Source organism: Misgurnus anguillicaudatus, chromosome 22 (genome assembly GCF_027580225.2).
Source record: "Misgurnus anguillicaudatus chromosome 22, ASM2758022v2, whole genome shotgun sequence".
NCBI lineage: Eukaryota > Metazoa > Chordata > Actinopteri > Cypriniformes > Cobitidae > Misgurnus > Misgurnus anguillicaudatus.
In genome coordinates this window covers 42,331,077-42,349,718 of record NC_073358.2, presented here as the reverse complement: position 1 = coordinate 42,349,718, position 18,642 = coordinate 42,331,077, and the positions used below count along the sequence as shown (strand labels likewise).

Below are 18,642 nucleotides of genomic sequence, written 5' to 3'. Positions count from 1 at the left end.
TATAATTGATAAACATTTAAGTGAATTGTTGACCACTAGTAAAGTAAAAGATTGAGAAACAAACTCTCTCTCTCTCTCTAACTAATGTGGCTCAGGTTCGAATGAATCTGTGCTGAAAGTTCAGGGATCGTCTCGTAAATAATTAAAATGTCCTTTACCCTGTTACTGACATGTTTTAGCAGGGAGGCTTTCTGACGACAATTAGACACGATTATCTGGTCACCATTAAACATTCACACGTAATGTTTAATTCATCCACCAGTAGGCTTAACCTACAATGAACCACAAAGACACGCCATTGCCACTTTATTAATACTACACAAGATTCTTCAGTATCTACCTCACACCTCAGCTGACTCATTTATAATCATTATTTACTCTTTTAAATTGGTAGACAGTGCTGTCACCTCCACTGCAGGTCTTAACCAGGAGCAAAATAGTGTAAAATAAATATTACTGGTTCATCATGACTGCATTAGGTACTCTATCAGAACTATTTGTGTTTATTTTTCAATGAGGGGATATTGTTAATGATACAAAATGTTTTATATTACACATCGAGGACATGTGCAATGTTGATAATGTGGTATGCATTTTTATTTGATAAATTAAATCACTCAAACTTTCTTCTCTTTAAGGTCACGTGAAAGTGAGCATTCCTGCATGTATATGTTTTTCATGTTTTATTTACTTATTTTATTTTATATTTAATTTATTTCATCATTACATATTTTGTGTGAAGAAACTTTTAAAATAATTTATTTTAATACAATAGTAATATGTATGTAATTCACACGCTGTTGACATTGAGAAAGGCGATTCGCTTTAGCGGCTTCGGCTATGTTTGTACCTCACTGCACGCCGTAGGTAACCAGGAAGTGTAACCGTAACCAAGAGAACGCTTCGCTTTATTCATTACCGTTACTGTTTTGTTGTCGAGCCTGCTATTATTAACTGCTTTCTCACAGAAATTACAGTTTTTACTTTCATATTTCGTATTTACATTTAAAAAGATACACGCGTCAGTGCAGTACAATCAAACTTTTCAACGTGGGTGTTTAAACTAAGCTAGCCGAGCCTGTACTTTCTTGCAGTGGGAGGTATTATAATACAGTTTACTTTAATAAAGCATGCCATAAGCACTTGTATTAAAAAATGATCGAATATTGATTTTATAATTGAAGATCGATGGCTTTACCGACGCTTTCGGCGCGCTGGCCAGGTCGAGTGCGCGCTCTGGAGAGGCAGCTGGTTCGGCAGAGGGAGCAGGAGGCGCGCTGGAGGCAGCAGTGGGAGCATCACTCTCAGTACTTTAGAGATCAGGAGGTCCGGAGCAGTAAACAAGCACACTGGAGTTCAAGGCAGTCCTTCCAGCGCAGGTACTGATAAAGACTCAGTTTAGAAAATGTATCTGTCCATCGTTTTGGAAATGATGGAAAGATTGTCCATAACCCTAGTCCCCCAAACCCTTTATTATTTAAGAGGGTTAGTCAGTTTCACAACAAAAAGTATCAAAGCATTAGGTGTATAAACTTTTAATGTATAACTAAGCAAAGACTAAAAATAGTTAGTATGCAATAAATATACTCATAAACCTGTTCAGCAATTTTGATAATTCATTGGCATCTCCTTTCAGTATGTCAGCTTTTCAGAGGGAGCGGATTAAGGAGGAGAAGCAGCGGAACCTGCAGGAGCGCAGGGAGCGTCTGAGGACCATGCTTCATGAGGAGAGAGACCAGCTGGAGGCCGAGCTCAAAAATGTTCTTCCAGACAGAACCACAGTGACCAGACAGCTTGTGGAAAAAACAGACGCCCTTCGGTCCGCAAGGGAAGAAAGGAGGAAAAACGTATGATTGCTACTTATCATAAAATGCCAGACGTTATACGTAACGTCAGATCATTCTGATCATGGGTCTGATGTTTATTTATTTTCTTCTCTAGTTGGCACAGGAGCTGCTGAGGGAACACTGGAAGCAGAATAACTCTGAACTACGGAAGGTCAGCCATGGATCAGTTGATATGTTAATTTAGAAGTTTGCCATTATATTTCACGCATAGTGCATTGATGACGTGTAATGGTTGTCACGAAATATAAATATTACGTCATAATTTATCTGTATGCTTTCTGTATTGTTTAGCATTTACTCTCTGGTTTATATTGAAAGGGAATCTTTCGTTTCACACATTTTACCATGTTTACTGCACTGTAGCGGTAATGGAATGGGTATTGATTGCAACCTTTTGACGTCATGTTTTGTAATGTAAACATAATGGCAGCCTTCGAGTTTTTAATTTCATATATTCTATACCATTGTTAATCTATTACATACCTATTACAACCCATACTTGTGTTTATAGTCAGGGTACCTTTTAATAGGGCTCGTGTTTCTTTCATGACTGATCTGTAACTCTGAGCTCTGGATTTGGTTCCAAACATGCACAGCCAGTTCTGAAGTATTGTTTAATCAGACATCTCAAGGTGTCATGTTTTACCCACAGGCTGAGTCAGGTTTGCACAAAGATCATGTTGTGAGTCAGTGGAGAGTCCAACAGCAGGAGAAAAAACAGGTGAGTCCACATGATGTTTTAGATTCCAGTGCTGCCATGCTGTCTCATGCATGAGTGTTGCCCAGTTAATTCTTATATTAATGCTTCTTATTACACAACTCTAAAATGCTTGATTCTGATTGGCCAGTCACAACATTTCAAGGTAGGCTATGTTATGTAAGGAAGGGATAATGTATAGGCCGCAGGTTGTTATAGCAGAAATATGATCCACTGAAGGGGCTTATTTCGCGATAACAACCTGCTGACTGTACATTATTCCACTTATTACACAGCTATTTACCTCATAATTAAGGTAAGGAACATTAAATGTTCATTTGAAATATTTTAATGGCTCATTTTTAATGCATACAGACCTTCCGCAAGGAAAACTTGTTTACTTTTGTTTTAAAGATAAGACAAGACGTTCAAATGTCACAAACACACTTATTGGTTTAATTATATAAGTAAATGTAAAGTCATATATGTTATTAAAATAGATTAAAATGTATTTTTTGTGTAATATTAAACTGTATCTGCATGTCAAAATTATTTGCAGCATCCGGGTTACTGTGTGTTATTAGTTTGAGTGGTAGTTATCTGAAAAGAACGACCCTTGGAATGTTGTGACTGGCCAATCAGAATCAAGCATTTTACGGACTGAAACTAATAACACACGGCTGCAATTAATTTTGTACAGTTTAATATCACACAAAAATAAATATATCCTTTAATAACATATATGACATCATATTTACAAATGATTAAACCAAATAGTGTCTTCGTGACATTTTAACATCTTGTCTATAAAAAATAAATGGGGTTTCCTCACGGAAAGTCTGCATTCATTAAAAATGAGTAAATAAAATATTTCAAATCAATATTTAATGTTCCATACCTTACTTATGAGGTATGTAATAAGCTGGATAATGTACAGGCAGCAACCTGCTGCCTATACAAATCCCTTACATATTATACTTATCAAAGCTTTTTATACTATTAAGCATTAAGATCTTAAAAAATGGAAATCCTGTCATCATTTATTCACTCTCATGTTGTTGTAAACCTGTATGAATTTCTTTATTCCGTTAAACACAAAGGAAGATATTTTGATAAACAATGGTAAGTGCACAGTTAAAAGTCTATAAAACTCAATGGCTACTATAAAAGTCAATGGGTACCGTAAACTGTGTGCTTAGTTACCATCATTTATCAAAATATCATAATTTGTGTTCGGCAGAGTAAAAAAACTCATACTGGTTCAGGCAGAATAGGGGTGAGTACATGATGACAGGATTTTGATTTTGGGGTGAACTGTCCCTTTAAGGATAAATTCTTTATGAAATTATTAATTAATTAATTGAAACCCTACTTTAATAATGTATTTATTATTGGTATTGTCCAACAAACACATTTAGCTAAAGTAGAACAATTACATTTCCTATAAGTAAGTTGGTAGAGCATTGCATTAGAAACGCAAAGGTCGTAACGTTCGATCCCCAGGGAACTTAGATGTTGATAAACAATGTATAGATTGAATGCACTGTAACTTCTACATACAGTATGTACAGTTTGTTTCAAATACAGTGTAACTTTATTCTGTTACCTAGGCTGAGGAGAAAGCTCAGGAGGAGAAACGTCGTGAGGAGAACGAGTATGAGAAAATCAGACGTGAGGCTTTGGAAAGAATGAGGAATGAGGAGGAGAGGAGAAAGCAAGAGGAGATGAAGCGGGCTGAAGACCTCCGTAAACAGATGGAAGAGCTCAAACTACAGGAACAGGAAGTGAGTATTTAATGTACGTCTCTTTTAGGAGAACAGATCCCAAAATAGTGACTGCGTTACAGTCAATTGCTGTTATGAGTTTTTTATGAGTGTTTTTTGTACAACCATGGAATGCTCTTCTGCCCTATTTAAACAAAAAATATGATGCTATAATATCACATTAACACATAATTGCAGTTCATTTTGAATCACTTTATGTTAGAAATAATTAATGATGCACTGTTTAATTATGAAAAACGAATGCACATGGGTGGTATTTTTAATAATTTAATGGCATATCATGCTGGTTCCAGGCTGAACGTCTTAAACAGGAACAGGAGGCTTTGATGTCTCAACGCTGGGAGCTTGAGAGGCTTGAGGATGAACGGAGGAGGATGGAGGAGACGAGGAGGAAAACTGAGTTTGGGTAAAATGATTTGTTATTGTGAATTATTTCCTCCTATTTCCTTATTTCCTTTTCTGCAGTTAGACTAACATCACTGTTTTAAACGTCCACAGGCATTTTTTGACACGGCAGTACCGCACACAGCTGAAAAGAAGAGCACAGCAGGTGCAGGAGGAACTGGTAGGTTTCTGCAAATACTGAAACTTATTACTCTCAGCTTGCTTTTGTATTTGACTGCAATGTCACGTCCATCCACCAGGAGGCAGACCGTAAGATCCTTGCAGCGCTGCTGGAAGGGGAGATGGAGGAGGAGACGCTACAGAAAGCCAGGAGAGAGAGAGCCGTTGCTGACACCGCATGGATGAAGCGAGTCATAGAGCAGCAGCTCCATTTGGAGAAGCAGAGGGAGGCAGAATTTGATATTTTGTATCGGTAAGCACACAAGAACAGATAAGATCATGATCATGTGTTTTTACTTGTAAGCTGAGAGCATGTTTATGTGCCGCCCATCAGAGAGGAGGCCCAGCGTGTTTGGGAAAAGAGAGAGGCAGAGTGGGAGAAAGAGAAAAGGGCCAGAGAGAGACTCATGCGGGAGGTGAGACAAAACACAGCGTGTATGAAGTTGGCCAATAAGTCACTTGCACTTGCTCAGACCAAAATCTCTTCAAATCTCATATCATAAGGAATCAAAACTTGGACTTTTGTATTTGCTCTACCAACTGAGCTACAGAAACATTACATTCTGTAATGCTAGAAATTATACTCTTCACTTTTAAATGGGATATAAAATTAAATTTCACGGTTGTAATGCATGCAACATCATTCACATTTTAGGTCCTGGCTGGACGTCAGCAACAGCTGGAGGAACAAATGCATGAGAACCGGCTGGCAAGGGAGGAGTCTCTTCGGAGGAGAGAGGAGCTCCTCCAACAGCTGGAGCAAGAGAGACTTACCCTTCGCCAGGAGAGGGAGGAGCAGGAGGGAGCGCGCACGGCACGCATGCAAGAGATCAACGCACAGGTGTGTACTAGTAGTTTGCGTATGCCGTTATAGATGAGCTCAGGCCTTGAAGGCATGTATTCGTCCAATAGGTGGAGCAGAAGCACAAGGAACGGTGGGAAGAGCAACAGAGACAGGAGCAAGAAGCGGAGCGGGAGAAGGAGGAGCTTAGGATGCAGGAGGAGGAGCTTCATCTTGAAACTGAGAGAATCATTCGACAGGGTTACAAGGAGAGAGTGAGTTCAAGCTTAAAGTGCTCATAAAGTGCACATTATAAGATTTTTCAACTAATTTTTGTTTTCATTCTGACAGATTCACACCAGACCCCGGTCAGCATGGACATGAGAGCGCTTTACACAGAAAGTAATAACTTTGTGCCATGTTTTTTTAATTTATTATGAGCTCAGAGTATCTTCTGGACATAAGAATTGGTTTAGGGGTAGCTTGACCCATTCATACATGCTATTTATATAGCCCATGAATTGTTAATGATTAATTAATTGTTTATGATTAATGTGGGTAAGTTCTCATTTTTACATTTTAATGCACCAATGCTGAGATTTTTATATATTTTAGGTTTGTTTTATGTGTTTTTTATAGATTAATTACAATGTGTATTAATAAAGGAAATATACTGCGTATACTGTCTTCTTATGAAGAAATACACATTATTAGATATTACAAGGATAGCAGTGTGTACAATTAATAATATACAAACATAAAGCTCATTTCACACCCTATATAGTGCCAAATATACTGTAAGTCAGTGGTTCTCAAACAGGGGGCCCTGAGATGGTCCAAGGGGGGCCCCAGTTTAATGACATTTTATAAAATACATGAATTTATCATTAATTTTATGTAATTAAACCTCAGAAAATAAGGCTACTAACCAACAGCACTACATTGTATAATTTAATATGTTTTGTTTAATTCACATTTTAACTTTTTTTAATGTTTTGTCATACATTTTCTTTGGGGGGGGCACAAAAGGATGCATTATTCATAGTAGTAGTTTGACTGCTGTAGGTAACACATGAGTCCAGTATAAAGATTTATTTAGAATTAAAGGATTTTTTTAGGTAGAATAGTCTGTTATGTTAGTATATGAGCAATTACAGCATTATGGATGTGACGTTTGCAGTCAAATTTTGAAATATACATATACAGAGAGCTTCATTTTCCTAAACCACGGATGAGTCCAGACATCAGAAAAATATCAGCCTATACTCGTGTTTTCTATTTTAGATGAGTGAAACATGCATGCATTATGGATGTGACCAAAAATGACACAAGTTTTTGGGAGACAACAAACTATGTAAGAATTCTGTGAATTAAAATGCACAAACCAGAAGCAATAATATCCAACCAATGGTAAAGGGACAGCTCTTCAGATGACGTTTAAGGTGCACCTACACTCACCTAAAGGATTATTAGGAACACCTGTTCAATTTCTCATTAATGCAATGGTGTGGGGGATGTTTTCTTGGCACACTTTAGGCCCCTTAGTGCCAATTGGGGATCGTTTAAATGCCACGGCCTACCTGAGCATTGTTTCTGACCATGTCCATCCCTTTATGTCCACCATGTACCCATCCTCTGATGGCTACTTTTAGCAGGATAATGCACCATGTCACAAAGTTGGAATCATTTTAAAATGGTTTCTTAAACATGACAATGAGTTCACTTCACTAAAATGGCCCCTACAGTCACCAAATCTCAACCCAATAGAGCATCTTTGGGATGTGGTGGAACGAGAGCTTTGTGCCCTGGATGTGCATCCCACAAATCTCCATCAACTGCAAGATGCTATCCTATCAATATGTGCCAACATTTCTAAAGAATGCTTTCAGCACCTTGTTGAATCAATGCCACGTAGAATTAAGGCAGTTCTGAAGGTGAAAGGGGGTCAAACACAGTATTAGTATGTTGTTCCTAATAATCCTTTAGATGAGTGTATTTCTTTGCTAAAAACAATGTTATTTTGCGTATTTGGTATAATACAATGTGTTCGCATGGTTTATGGTTCAAAAAACACATTATTTTCCACATACCATACATTTTTGTATCTCCAGATTTCCCTCTCTTCCTAAAACGCATTGATTTTTACAAAACTCATTGATTTAAAAAGCGCTGTTTCCCTAATTGGCCAGCTAATCTGTACATTGTGATTGGCCTGAATGCCTCTGATGTCAGCCAGAAACGTGACGCACCATGTTTCAAAGATTCTGTCAAAATGCAAATATAACAGGAGTTAACTGTCCAAAGCGAAAGGAATTATGACAATGTCGGTCTTGTCTACGTTATCAATCTCAGTAAGTAAACTGTTGCGTACAATCCAATCCGTGTTTATTGTACTCCAAGAAAAGAGATTTACACTGGAGACGATAACACATGTCATCGTTTACTTTGGGATTTGTATCTTTTGCGTATTGTTAACATGCAATAATACACATACACCAAAGGAAATGAAAAATTGTGAAACGGACAATAGGTGCCCTTTAATATATATTTTATTTTAATTTTCATGCGCAGATTTATGAGGGGAAAAAAGTGATAATTCTGAAATTTGCACTTAACTATGAAAAATAAAAAAAATAAAAAATTAATACTGGGTACAAATTTTACTTCATGACAAAGTAGACATTTGCCCATATTCATATGCACTGTAAGAAAGATTTGTCGTTTCAATTTTAAAAAGTGTTTGTGCTGCCTTAAAATTGTGAGTTAATTCAACTTAAAAATATTAGTTGATTAAACATCTAAAAAAGAATCAACTATTTTTTTATTAAAATTAACTCGAAATTTATTAAAATACTTTATTTTTACAGTAGCTCTGTTTCTAATATGAACACAAAGAGCTCAGAAGCAACAACTGAGGGTGTAAATTATAAATAAAGTTTATTTAAAAATAAAAAAACATTTGTTTTTTTAACCACAGACAGCCATAATTCTAATCGGTGGAAGACCAGTTTATCTGAACAACTACAAATACTCAAACACTACTTCAACACTGAGCTAAAGGTCCACATCACAACCATTTGGTTCGACTAACCTAAACAGGTTAAACCAATACATCAACCTGTTTAATGGACAAGAAATGAAATATTCTAAACACTGACTTTAATGTGGTAGACATTTTGGTAGCTTGGTACAAAATAATAAATATAACCATATCAATCTGCTGGAGATTGTGTCTGCAGTCAGTGAATGTACTGAAAAAGTTAACCTCTAAAGCATTATAATATATAACTATATAGTATATAATAAAATTATGGTTACTGTACATAACCTATAACTCAGCATCACAATTGATTATTATATCTGTAACCACACTACCTGAATGTTCAAGTACAGATAGATATGACAGTGGTGTAAATAAAAGCCTTCATTTAAAAATAAATCGACATCACATACATGAACAAAATATGAAATATCTGATTGAAAAGGCAAAATCGTTACATGTTTTAAGAGTATAGTGCAAAGAGTGAGGCATTTATCGAATATTCACTATGTGATTGGCTGCCCCATTTATGTTTCATTCTCTCTTGCAAAGCTTTTTCACTCCAAGACTTTTTGAAATCTACAATACATATCCTTTACTTTCACAGATCCAACATAGACACATTCTTTATACAACCCTAAAGAACATTTCTTTATCTTACAGTTACACCTTAAATTAAAAACCACAACATGCAAATACATCTTAACAAAAAATAATAATATTAAGTAAATGATATATGGCGTTTGCATTATGGGTGGAAGTTGGGTCAGTTGTTTTCTTTGGTGGTTATGGTAACGAGTTGCTTTGCGGCCTTGGCAATGTCATAGGCGCACTGGATGACCTGCTGGGTGACCAATTGCTTATCTACTGTCGGGCTGCTTTCCAGAAGAGACGCCTTCTTGCACTCGCTCTGCAATCGGTGCGCGCTGGACGTTAATAAACGCAAAGAACTCCTTACGGTCTCAAACCGTGGCCTCTGTGGACAAACATACATACATACGTGTGATATAACTGAAATACACATATAGTATTATTTATAACAACATCTTCTACAGCAGTTCATGATGACTTTATTAAATAAGAGTGAAAAAAGATTTGTTTTTAAATGCAGTGAAATAAAGTGTTATAAAGTGTGGGAAAAAAGTACAAACCTTGGGAAACAGGGCAGCCATCTCATTTACAGCCACATGTATTCTTTCTGCGCAGGGTACAAAGCTAGGGTATACAAACAGAGGGGAAGATATTAAAATACATCTTAAAGTGTAACTAGTCAAAGTTAGGAAAAAGAAATCAAGCCAACCGCAGAGGAATCGGTAAGTATAGCTTTAAAGCTGCACAGCAAACAACCATATATCCATCATTTTGTGCTAATGTTTTTAATCTTAAATACATATTGTGATTTTCTACTGTGCTCTGTTACAGGTTATCTAAAAAATATAATCTGTGCAGTAATAATCCACCAGAAAAACTGTACCATGCACATTTGTTTAATATGTTAGTTATCTTGTATATTTGGAAGTGGGGCTGCAGCACTAGTCAACATTTGAAGTGGATTAAAAAAAGGTCACCAAAGTTGCCCTTTAACAAAAACAGGTATTGGTTTTAGGACAACTTTTATGAAAGGTTTTGATTCACATCAAATGTTGACTAGTGTATATTGTAGGGGAGTGAGGAGGAGGGACAATCATACTCGGTATGGTTCGTTTACGTACATTGTAAGTGCGCCCTTAAGGGTACCACACCCTGATACGGAACAGAGCGATCACACTAGCCAATTTAACCACACTTTGGGGGGAAAAGTGTACTCGGGTACGGTACACAGTATGCATAGTGAGAGTACGTCCTAAAACTGTATTCTACTGTAACTGCATCCTGTTACTGTATCCTACACAGCAAAAAAATTCCGTAGAAATTTCAATGTTATTGCAGCTGGGTTGCCGGTAATTTACTGTAGATTTACATTTATGTTATTTACTGGCAAGAGTTTGTTCAAAGTTAAATAAATTTTAAATATTAACAAGTCTTTATCTTTACAGAATAAAACTTTACAATAACAGCCTCATGAAAAGCATTCTGGGAATCAGAAATCATCATCTACCTTTTTCTGTTTTTTGCTTCAGATTTTGTTTCCCAGAATGTTTTGCTTGATGCAGTTTTTTTAGTTTTAGTCTGTAAAGACAAAGACTTTTAAATGTTTAATGTTCATTTAACTTTGAACAAACTCTTGCCAGTAAATAACATAAATGTAAATCTACGGTAAATTACCGGCAACCCAGCTGCAATTTCTACGGAATTTTTTTACAGTGTAGAGTAATTTTTACTGTAACCTGTGGATGCATGAGTTTGTCATTAATTTATTACATTAAGAAAAATTTTAAATTTATTTAATAAGTACATTTTGGGGTAACACTTTACAATAAGGTTGAATTTGTTAACATTAGTAAATGTATTTAGCTATTAATGAGCAATAAAATTTTTCAAGATTTATTAATCTTTGTTAATGCCAATCAGTGTTGGTTAAGGTACTCAAAAAAGTAATTCATTGCTACTTACTCATTACATCTTCAATCATGTAATTAGATTACTGTACAAATTACTCTCTCCAAAAAGTATTTTATTACTTATTACGAATTACTTTCTAAATCCTATTAAGTTAAATGATACAAAATAGGCTTGAAACGTCTCGACTAAATCATATAAATTATTTATCTCACTTTGTAAGTTCCAATTCTCACTATTATCTAACTATTAACTACTTTTGCCTCAGTATACTCCTAATTACTGCTTATTAATATTTAGTAAAGTAGTTGTTAAGTTTAAGTATGGTAGCAATTGGGTAGGATTAAGGATCCGGCATTGAAGGGGACATTTCACAAGACTTTTTTAAGATTAAAAATACATTTTTAAGATTTAAAATAAATCTTAGGTGTCCCCAGAGTGCGTATGTGAAGTTTTAGCTCAAAATAACATATAATTTATTATAACATGTTAAAATTGCCACTTTGTAGGTGTGAGCAAAAATGTACCCTTTTTGGGTCTGTCCTTTAAAATGCAAATGAGCTGATCTCTGCACTAAATGGCAGTGCTATGGTTTGATTAAGAGGCGTTATTACCCCCTTCTGACATCACAAAGGGAACCAAATTTCAATTAGCAATTTTTTCACATGCTTGCAGAGAATGGTTTACCAAAACTAAGTTACTGGGTTGAACTTTTTCACATTTTATAGGTTGATAGAAGCACTGGAGACCCAATTATAGCATTTAAACATGAAAAGAGTCAGATTTTCATGATATGTGCCTTTTAATATGTGATTTTTAAGTATTAATAAACAGCAAGTATCTCAGTAATATGAATGCCAATAACTAACTAGTTAATAGTAAGAATTGGAAACTACACTAGTGTGTTACCATTATTCTTATTAACTCATCATAGTATTTAAAGTGAGAAGGACACATAAAAAACATGCATTTCAACCTTAGATTTTAATTTCGATGTTAAATCCACTATTGTATTATATATAATTGTTTTACAGTCCATAAACAGTATTTAGTTCAATTACATCAGAAGTAACTGTAATTAAATCACTAGAAAAATAAGAGTAATTTATTTAGAGAATGTCTGAAGACTTACTGAAGTCACGTGACTGCAGTGACGCAGCTTACGTGTTATCTGGTGCGCCCAAGCTTTTTTTTGTGCGCCCAAGCTTCGTTTGCAGTGTTAGGGAGAGGCACGCTGTAAGTTTAAAAAAAATCTTCGCAAACATGTCTGAGGATAAGACATCAGCCGCGTCCCTGCAGTCACGTGACTTTGGTCTCGCGCATGCGCTTCACAACAGAACCGGAAGAGAATACGATGCTGAATAAAGTAATAATTTTTGTTATTTTTGGACCAAAATGTATTTTCGGTGCTTCAACACATTCTAACTGACCCAATGATGTCACATGGACTACTTTGATGATGTTTTTATTACCTTTCTGGACATGGACCGTACATACATTTTCATTGAAGGGTCAACAAGCTCTCGGACTAAATATAAAACATCTTAAACTGTGTTACGAAGATGAACGGAGGTCTTCCGAGTTTGGAACGACATCTGGGTGTCATTAATAACATTATTTTCATTTTTGGGTGAACTATCCCTTTAAGGTACAAAGGTGTACTTTTTGAAAGGGTACCGCCCCAGTGACAGCTTTTGTACCTTTATTTCTGCGAGTGTAGGATATACTTTTATCTGGGCATTATTCTATGTGGTTTTTGGGGCAGGGTAACATGACCTCATATACATCAGCAGATAAGTAAATTCAACAGAAAAGCAAATGATTTCACTTCATTAAAGATTAAGTAACGGGCACGGGATGAATCATTCCCAAGTTCATGCATCATGAAACTAAATGTTGAAATCATGTGGACATGTCATAAATATGCTACAGTACTTAGCTGTAGCATTCGATGTTTTTGCACACATACATGCATGTTATGTTAGTGCTCCGAGTCCACGCCTGTGCCCCATGAGGCACACGAGCAGATTAGTGTGTAAGTAAAGAAAGAGGTAGATGTAGACACTGTGCCTGTGAGGCAGGGACAGAGGCCAGAGTACCAGGAGGCAGGGCTGTTGGGGACGGCTGGGTGGGGAGTTCTTAGGCCGAGGGACTGCATGGGAGACGGGGGCTTGTCTGCCCAAGGCACCAGGGTGCCGAAACAACCCAGACTGTGTCTAAGTCTGCGGACACTCTCCCTCTGCTCACACGGGGAACTGGTGGGAGGAAAGAGACAGAACGGGGACCGAACAGAAAGCGCGCCCCCCGAAGAGACACAGCCCGAATGGTGAACATTCATTTGAGCACATAAGAAGAGAGAGAGGGATGAGAATGGAGAAAGGTACAAATAGAGGAACTTGTTTAATGGATGGAAAAAATGGATAGCAAATGCATAGCAGTGATTAACAAAAAGTGTTGGGGAATAACAAATAACAAACTAAAAGTATTGACAATGCTCTTTATTCTGTTGAAGATATTTTGATAAATGATGGTAACCACACAGTTGATGGTACCAATTGACTTCAATAGTATTTGGTATTCCTACTACGGAAGTCAATAGGTACCATCAACTGTGTAGGTATCATCCTTTGTGTTCAACATACCGGTTTATAACAAAATGAGGGTGAATAAATGATGACAGAATTTTCATTTTATCCTTTTATGCAGATTGTGACTGCATGAAAAAGCATAGAAATTTCCACTGACAAAAACCATGGCGAGATACTGATATAGACTTTTTTCCACACCTCTCGTATTTATTCTCCTGTGCAGCCCTCAGCAGTTCCTGGATGTTCTTCGTGATCTGCTCAGTTTTCCGGATGACGTCTTCTGTGCTGGGCAGACTGGGGTCGGATTCGCATTCATGATCGTCCAGCTCCGGTATGGAGCCACTCTCTGCCATCCAACCGCTGCTGCGTAGACGACACCGACGGACAAATCTGTAGAGGGAGGACATAATTAATAAATGGAAGAAATGTGTCTGGAAGTGGATGAGTAATACATGAATTGCGGTTTTATGATGCCATTATGACACCATTAGCATGTTTTCTATTTATACTTGGCTGAAAGCGGAGGACAGCCCCAGATGCAATACTTACTTTCCTGTGAAAACTGGTTATAATGCAGTTATAAAGGTTGGTTTGAAGGAAGCAGGATTTGACACAAGAGTTATTTTAGGTTGTAAAATGGAAAGTGTCCCGTACCCTGAATCATCAATGTCGGATTCGTTCACTGTGTTGTCATAGTCACCGTCAGACATGCTGCTTTGCTTGTCAAACTTGGAGGCCTATAAAGAAAAAAATGTGGCAACAAAACGTGACATCACAAGATTGGAATGAGAAAATTAGAAATATTAACTTGTCAGGTGGTTAAAATTAAACTCAGCAAATGTAATACTTTAAAGCTGCAATCTGTAACTGGCATCTCTGTCTGAAACCTAAAATTGAAGTTATTATTTTTATTGAGGATGACATACTGACATTTCTTTCAAAATCATACCTGACAGCTCAAATTATTCATCATTATTATAAGTTTACCTTTGTGAATCTGGGTAAGATAAGGAGACAGTATTGAACTTTTGTTTATTTAAAAAAAAGTTGTACTGTCAGAAAAGTAGTCAAAATATGTACCCCAGCTGTCACTGGGGCTATACCCTTTCAATTATACCTTGGCACCCAAAGTGTACATATTAATACCTCAGGAGGTACACATTGGTACCAAAGACAGTTTATTTGTACTGTACCTCAAAGATACATACAGTGGGGGAAATAAGTATTAAAGGGTGTCAATATTTTTTCAGCACATATATCTTGAGGTTATACACATGAAATTATCATCAGTATTAACTCAACAAATCCACAAACACAAAGAATTAAAAACACTAAAGTCCATAAATAAAGTTATGTGCAACAAAGTTGAATGACACAGGAAAAAGACCGAACACGCTAAAAAAGCCAGTCACCAAGGCAAGGAACCAGCCGAAATCCATAAGTACTTAGAAAGTAATTATATTTCCTATATGTGCGAACGAAGCCATTTAAAAAAAATTTTGGTACCACCATCAGTATTGTATCAGGTCAGTAGTAAGAAGGTAATTCTAAATTTTATGCCAAACCTGATTTCCGCTGTGTTATTCTGTCATCTTTTTTCCTTTTTTTTCAAACCGCGACAAACTCTGGACCTCCTTCTCTGCAGAATGCAAAAAATCAGCTTAACCAATCACAGTGCACCATTCCACGCATTGTAAACTAGGGCGGCGCTTTGAATACACACTGAATCCTAGTTTTCCTCATCTACTTTGCACTTCGTGATAAAAAAACTAAGAAAAACAAAATAGTCATTTTGATGGCATTGATAAATCTGTGGTGGTTTTCTGTGGCGGGGAAGAAAAGTAAGCCATCAAATTCGAATAATTTACGTAAGAGGCACTCGGGAGACGGAAAAATGCCGGGTGTTGCTTGTTCTCCCGACAGCATGAAGCTTCTGTCATGCTAACACATTGAACCCAAGGGATCTTAAGAAAAACTTTCCATTATTTAACGCCAAGCCAACAAAAATTAAGCAGGACCAAAATATTTTACAGCTGATCGCTGTCAAAAAAGTTCAGCGATGACGTCTCAAGTTTAACCGCAGCAATGACAGTGTTCATAATATGACAAAGTAAGTGTTTGATTTTTTAAATCCGTGTATACCACTAGTCAACTAAATGAATATAACATGCAAAGATGAATGCACATTTATATATTGATTCAATAGATTTATAGCATTTTGAAAAAAAACTTGTCATGGATTTATTGCATTTTGCCTAAAAAAATAATCAGTTTTTATAATAAATCTTTGAAAATCACATTATGGATTTGAATTTTTTATGTTATTATAACCTAAAGATGCTATGTGAAAGTTTGTAACAGAAAATAGTGGTTTTCATCTTGTCACGTTCTTGGTATAGAAAACACGTTTTTACCCAAATTAGTCAAAATTGATTTATTGCGTTTTGGAACCAAACTCTCTAAAATATTATCAGCTGGGCTAGCAAATTGATGAGCTACAAAAAAATTACAAAATTTAAACAAAGTTCAATTGGATTTAAGTCAGGTGATTGACTTGGCCATTCTAACACCTTGAAACCAATTGAGAGTTTCCTTTGCTGTATGCTTTGGATCATTGTCCTGCTAGAAGGTCCAACGTCTCATCTTCATCATCCTGGTGGATGGCAGCAGATTCTGCCATTCATCGTTCCTTCACTTACATGAAGTCTGCCAGCACCATGCGATGAAAAACAGCCCCACATCATGAGGCTTCCACCTCCAAACGTCAGTGTTGGTAGTGTTTCTTCTCCAAACATGGGGTGTGGCATGACAGCCAAAAAGTTAAAATTTGCTTTCGTCTGACCAGACTACATTCTCCCAATATTTCATAGGCTTGTCCAAACGAGTTGCAGCAAACTTTAAACGAGCTTCGGCATTGTCTTTTCTTCCATGACAGTGGACTGCATTGCCTATAGTTTTGTCTGTGACGACGGTACCTGCTGCCTCCAAGTCTTTCTGGAGCTCTTTCCTATTGGTGGGCTACTCTTCGACTATTCTTCTGACTCCCTGGTCAGAAATCTTGCGAGGTGCTCCTGTGCGTGGCCGGTTGATGATAGAGTGATGTTGCTTCCACTTGCGGATAATGGCTCCAATGGTGCTTACAGGAAGATTCAGAAGTTTTGAAATACATCTGTATCAGATTCCATCAATATGTTTCGCAACAATAAGGTTGCGAAGGTTTTTGGAGTGCTCCTTGCTAACCTTGGTAACAAAAAGCCTTTTTACAGCTCATCAATTTACCAACCCAGCTGACAATAATTTGCACAGACAGGAAACATCTAAACACTCATGGATTCCAGCTGGTTCCTTGCCTTGGTGACTAGATTTTTCTTAACGTGCTCAACACATCTATTCCTGTGTCATTCAACTCCACTGCACATTTATTTAATGTTGTGAATTTCTCTAAATTAGTTGATTTCTTGAGTTAATACTGATGTCTGGTGAAAATTTCACGTGAACAACCCCATTGGAAATATATGTACTGAAAAAAATGTTGACGCGTTCAATTTCCCCCACTGTAACATATTGGTACATTTCTGTAAATTGTACCCATTAGGACCTTTTAAAAGGGTACACTGTAAAGAAAATGCAGCATGAAGTTAAAACAGCTTGGTTTTGCATGTCAATTCAGTTTTGACTGGCAAGTTGACATAGCTTATAAAAACAAGTTGAAATTGTTTAACTTAAAGTCAGGGCTGGACTGGTAATCTGGCATACCGGGCAAATGCCCGGTGGGCCGACGTCCTTGGGGGCCGGTGAATATAATATGATATATATATATTTTTAATTGGCCAATGACCGGCCTCATAAAGCATGGACAGGGGCCCATTGGTTCATTTTCCATACTGACACTGGGCTGGCCCAATCATCTCTTAACAAGCTCCACCCCTCCCCTTCTGTTTCTTCTGTCAGATGGAAACAGAGAGCGATGATCTGACACACACAAGAAACAGAGAGCGAGTATCATACAGACGTATCATACATCTCGCACTATTTTTGTCTGACAAGCCAATAACACTCGTTCATCGCGCAACGCAGCCCGTTGCTTTCTTTCTTTGTTTTAATGTAATTCATTAATGGCGCTAAAAGGCGCGGTGGCAATGTACTGCATTTTCCAAAAAAGTTAGCGTTAGATGTTTTTTTTTCCCAGACTGACCTGCCCAAGAGACACCTAATCCAGGGCTGGACTGGGACAAAAAATTGGCCCTGGCATTTTGGCCCAGACCGGCCCACTACATAGTATCGCAACCTTGACTAAAACTCCATATAATGATTAAGTAAAAAAGTATAAGAGCTGACACGTGACATTACAAAAATGTAAGCGCTGTAAAAGGCTTTGCAGGTTTTAAAAATAATAGTATAAGCCAGTGAGTGCACAATGTTGTGCACCTTATGATAACACTGAGACAAGATAAATGTTACAATGACAAGCCACAAGCCCCATTACAGTGTGTGCAGAAAATTTTGATCACTTTTTTTCTGAACACCTTTTACCAATTCCAAACCAATGTAATTTTAATAAACAACATTAATTTTGTATATATATTTTCCTTTCATCCTATTTTATGCCCTTGCTGCCTGAATCAGGATTTCTTGTATAATGGTCATATCTCAATTTTGCAATTTCCATGCATGGCATCTTTCTTATGGACATCAAATAATGAATGTTAAACATTTTTGGCCCATTTTAAATGTAAAAGAAAATGTGCCTAATAATTCTGCACACTTGAATATAAGGTGCTTTTTTCTCCAGTCAGCCATCATTAACAATAATGTATTACTTATAAATGCTTTATTAACAAA

At 36.8% G+C, this 18,642-nt stretch overlaps 2 protein-coding genes across 4 annotated transcripts in view; one reads left to right on the top strand and one right to left on the bottom strand.

The window, feature by feature from the left end:
• The first annotated feature begins 846 nt into the window (after positions 1-846).
• tchp (trichoplein, keratin filament binding) lies at positions 847-6,351 on the top strand. 2 transcript variants are annotated; one of them, XM_055198679.2, is made up of 13 exons: positions 847-1,050; positions 1,185-1,379; positions 1,637-1,847; positions 1,942-1,998; positions 2,500-2,568; positions 4,155-4,328; positions 4,622-4,734; positions 4,827-4,893; positions 4,973-5,145; positions 5,227-5,308; positions 5,548-5,733; positions 5,805-5,948; positions 6,025-6,351. In XM_055198679.2, exons 2-13 carry the CDS (start codon positions 1,189-1,191, stop codon positions 6,055-6,057), a joined length of 1,500 nt encoding a protein of 499 aa, XP_055054654.2. In that variant the 5' UTR covers positions 847-1,050; positions 1,185-1,188; the 3' UTR covers positions 6,058-6,351. The 2 variants fall into 2 exon arrangements, with proteins under 2 accessions (XP_055054654.2, XP_055054653.2); XM_055198678.2 differs by having other exon boundaries at positions 847-1,100.
• A 2,228-nt stretch (positions 6,352-8,579) lies between these two features.
• The window catches only part of git2a (G protein-coupled receptor kinase interacting ArfGAP 2a), a 38,487-nt gene continuing 28,424 nt past the window's right edge, over positions 8,580-18,642 (bottom strand). The window contains exons 16-20 of one of the 2 annotated variants that reach the window (XM_073860834.1): positions 14,455-14,537; positions 13,999-14,190; positions 13,312-13,467; positions 9,865-9,928; positions 8,580-9,689 (exon numbers count right to left, since the gene is read on the bottom strand). In XM_073860834.1, coding sequence (XP_073716935.1) covers positions 9,480-9,689; positions 9,865-9,928; positions 13,312-13,467; positions 13,999-14,190; positions 14,455-14,537 — 705 coding nt within the window. In that variant the 3' untranslated portion in view covers positions 8,580-9,479. The remainder of the gene's footprint in view (positions 9,690-9,864; positions 9,929-13,311; positions 13,468-13,998; positions 14,191-14,454; positions 14,538-18,642) is intronic. The other variant, XM_055198686.2, reaches the window with a different exon arrangement.

Excerpts from the sequence above, each read along its gene's own strand:
- tchp (XM_055198679.2), top strand. The coding sequence starts at position 1,189 with ATGGCTTTACCGACGCTTTCGGCGCGCTGGCCAGGTCGAGTGCGCGCT. Across the intron at positions 5,309-5,547 it reads GAGAGAGACTCATGCGGGAG|GTCCTGGCTGGACGTCAGCA; the intron begins GTGAGACAAAAC and ends TTCACATTTTAG. Across the intron at positions 5,734-5,804 it reads TGCAAGAGATCAACGCACAG|GTGGAGCAGAAGCACAAGGA; the intron begins GTGTGTACTAGT and ends TTCGTCCAATAG.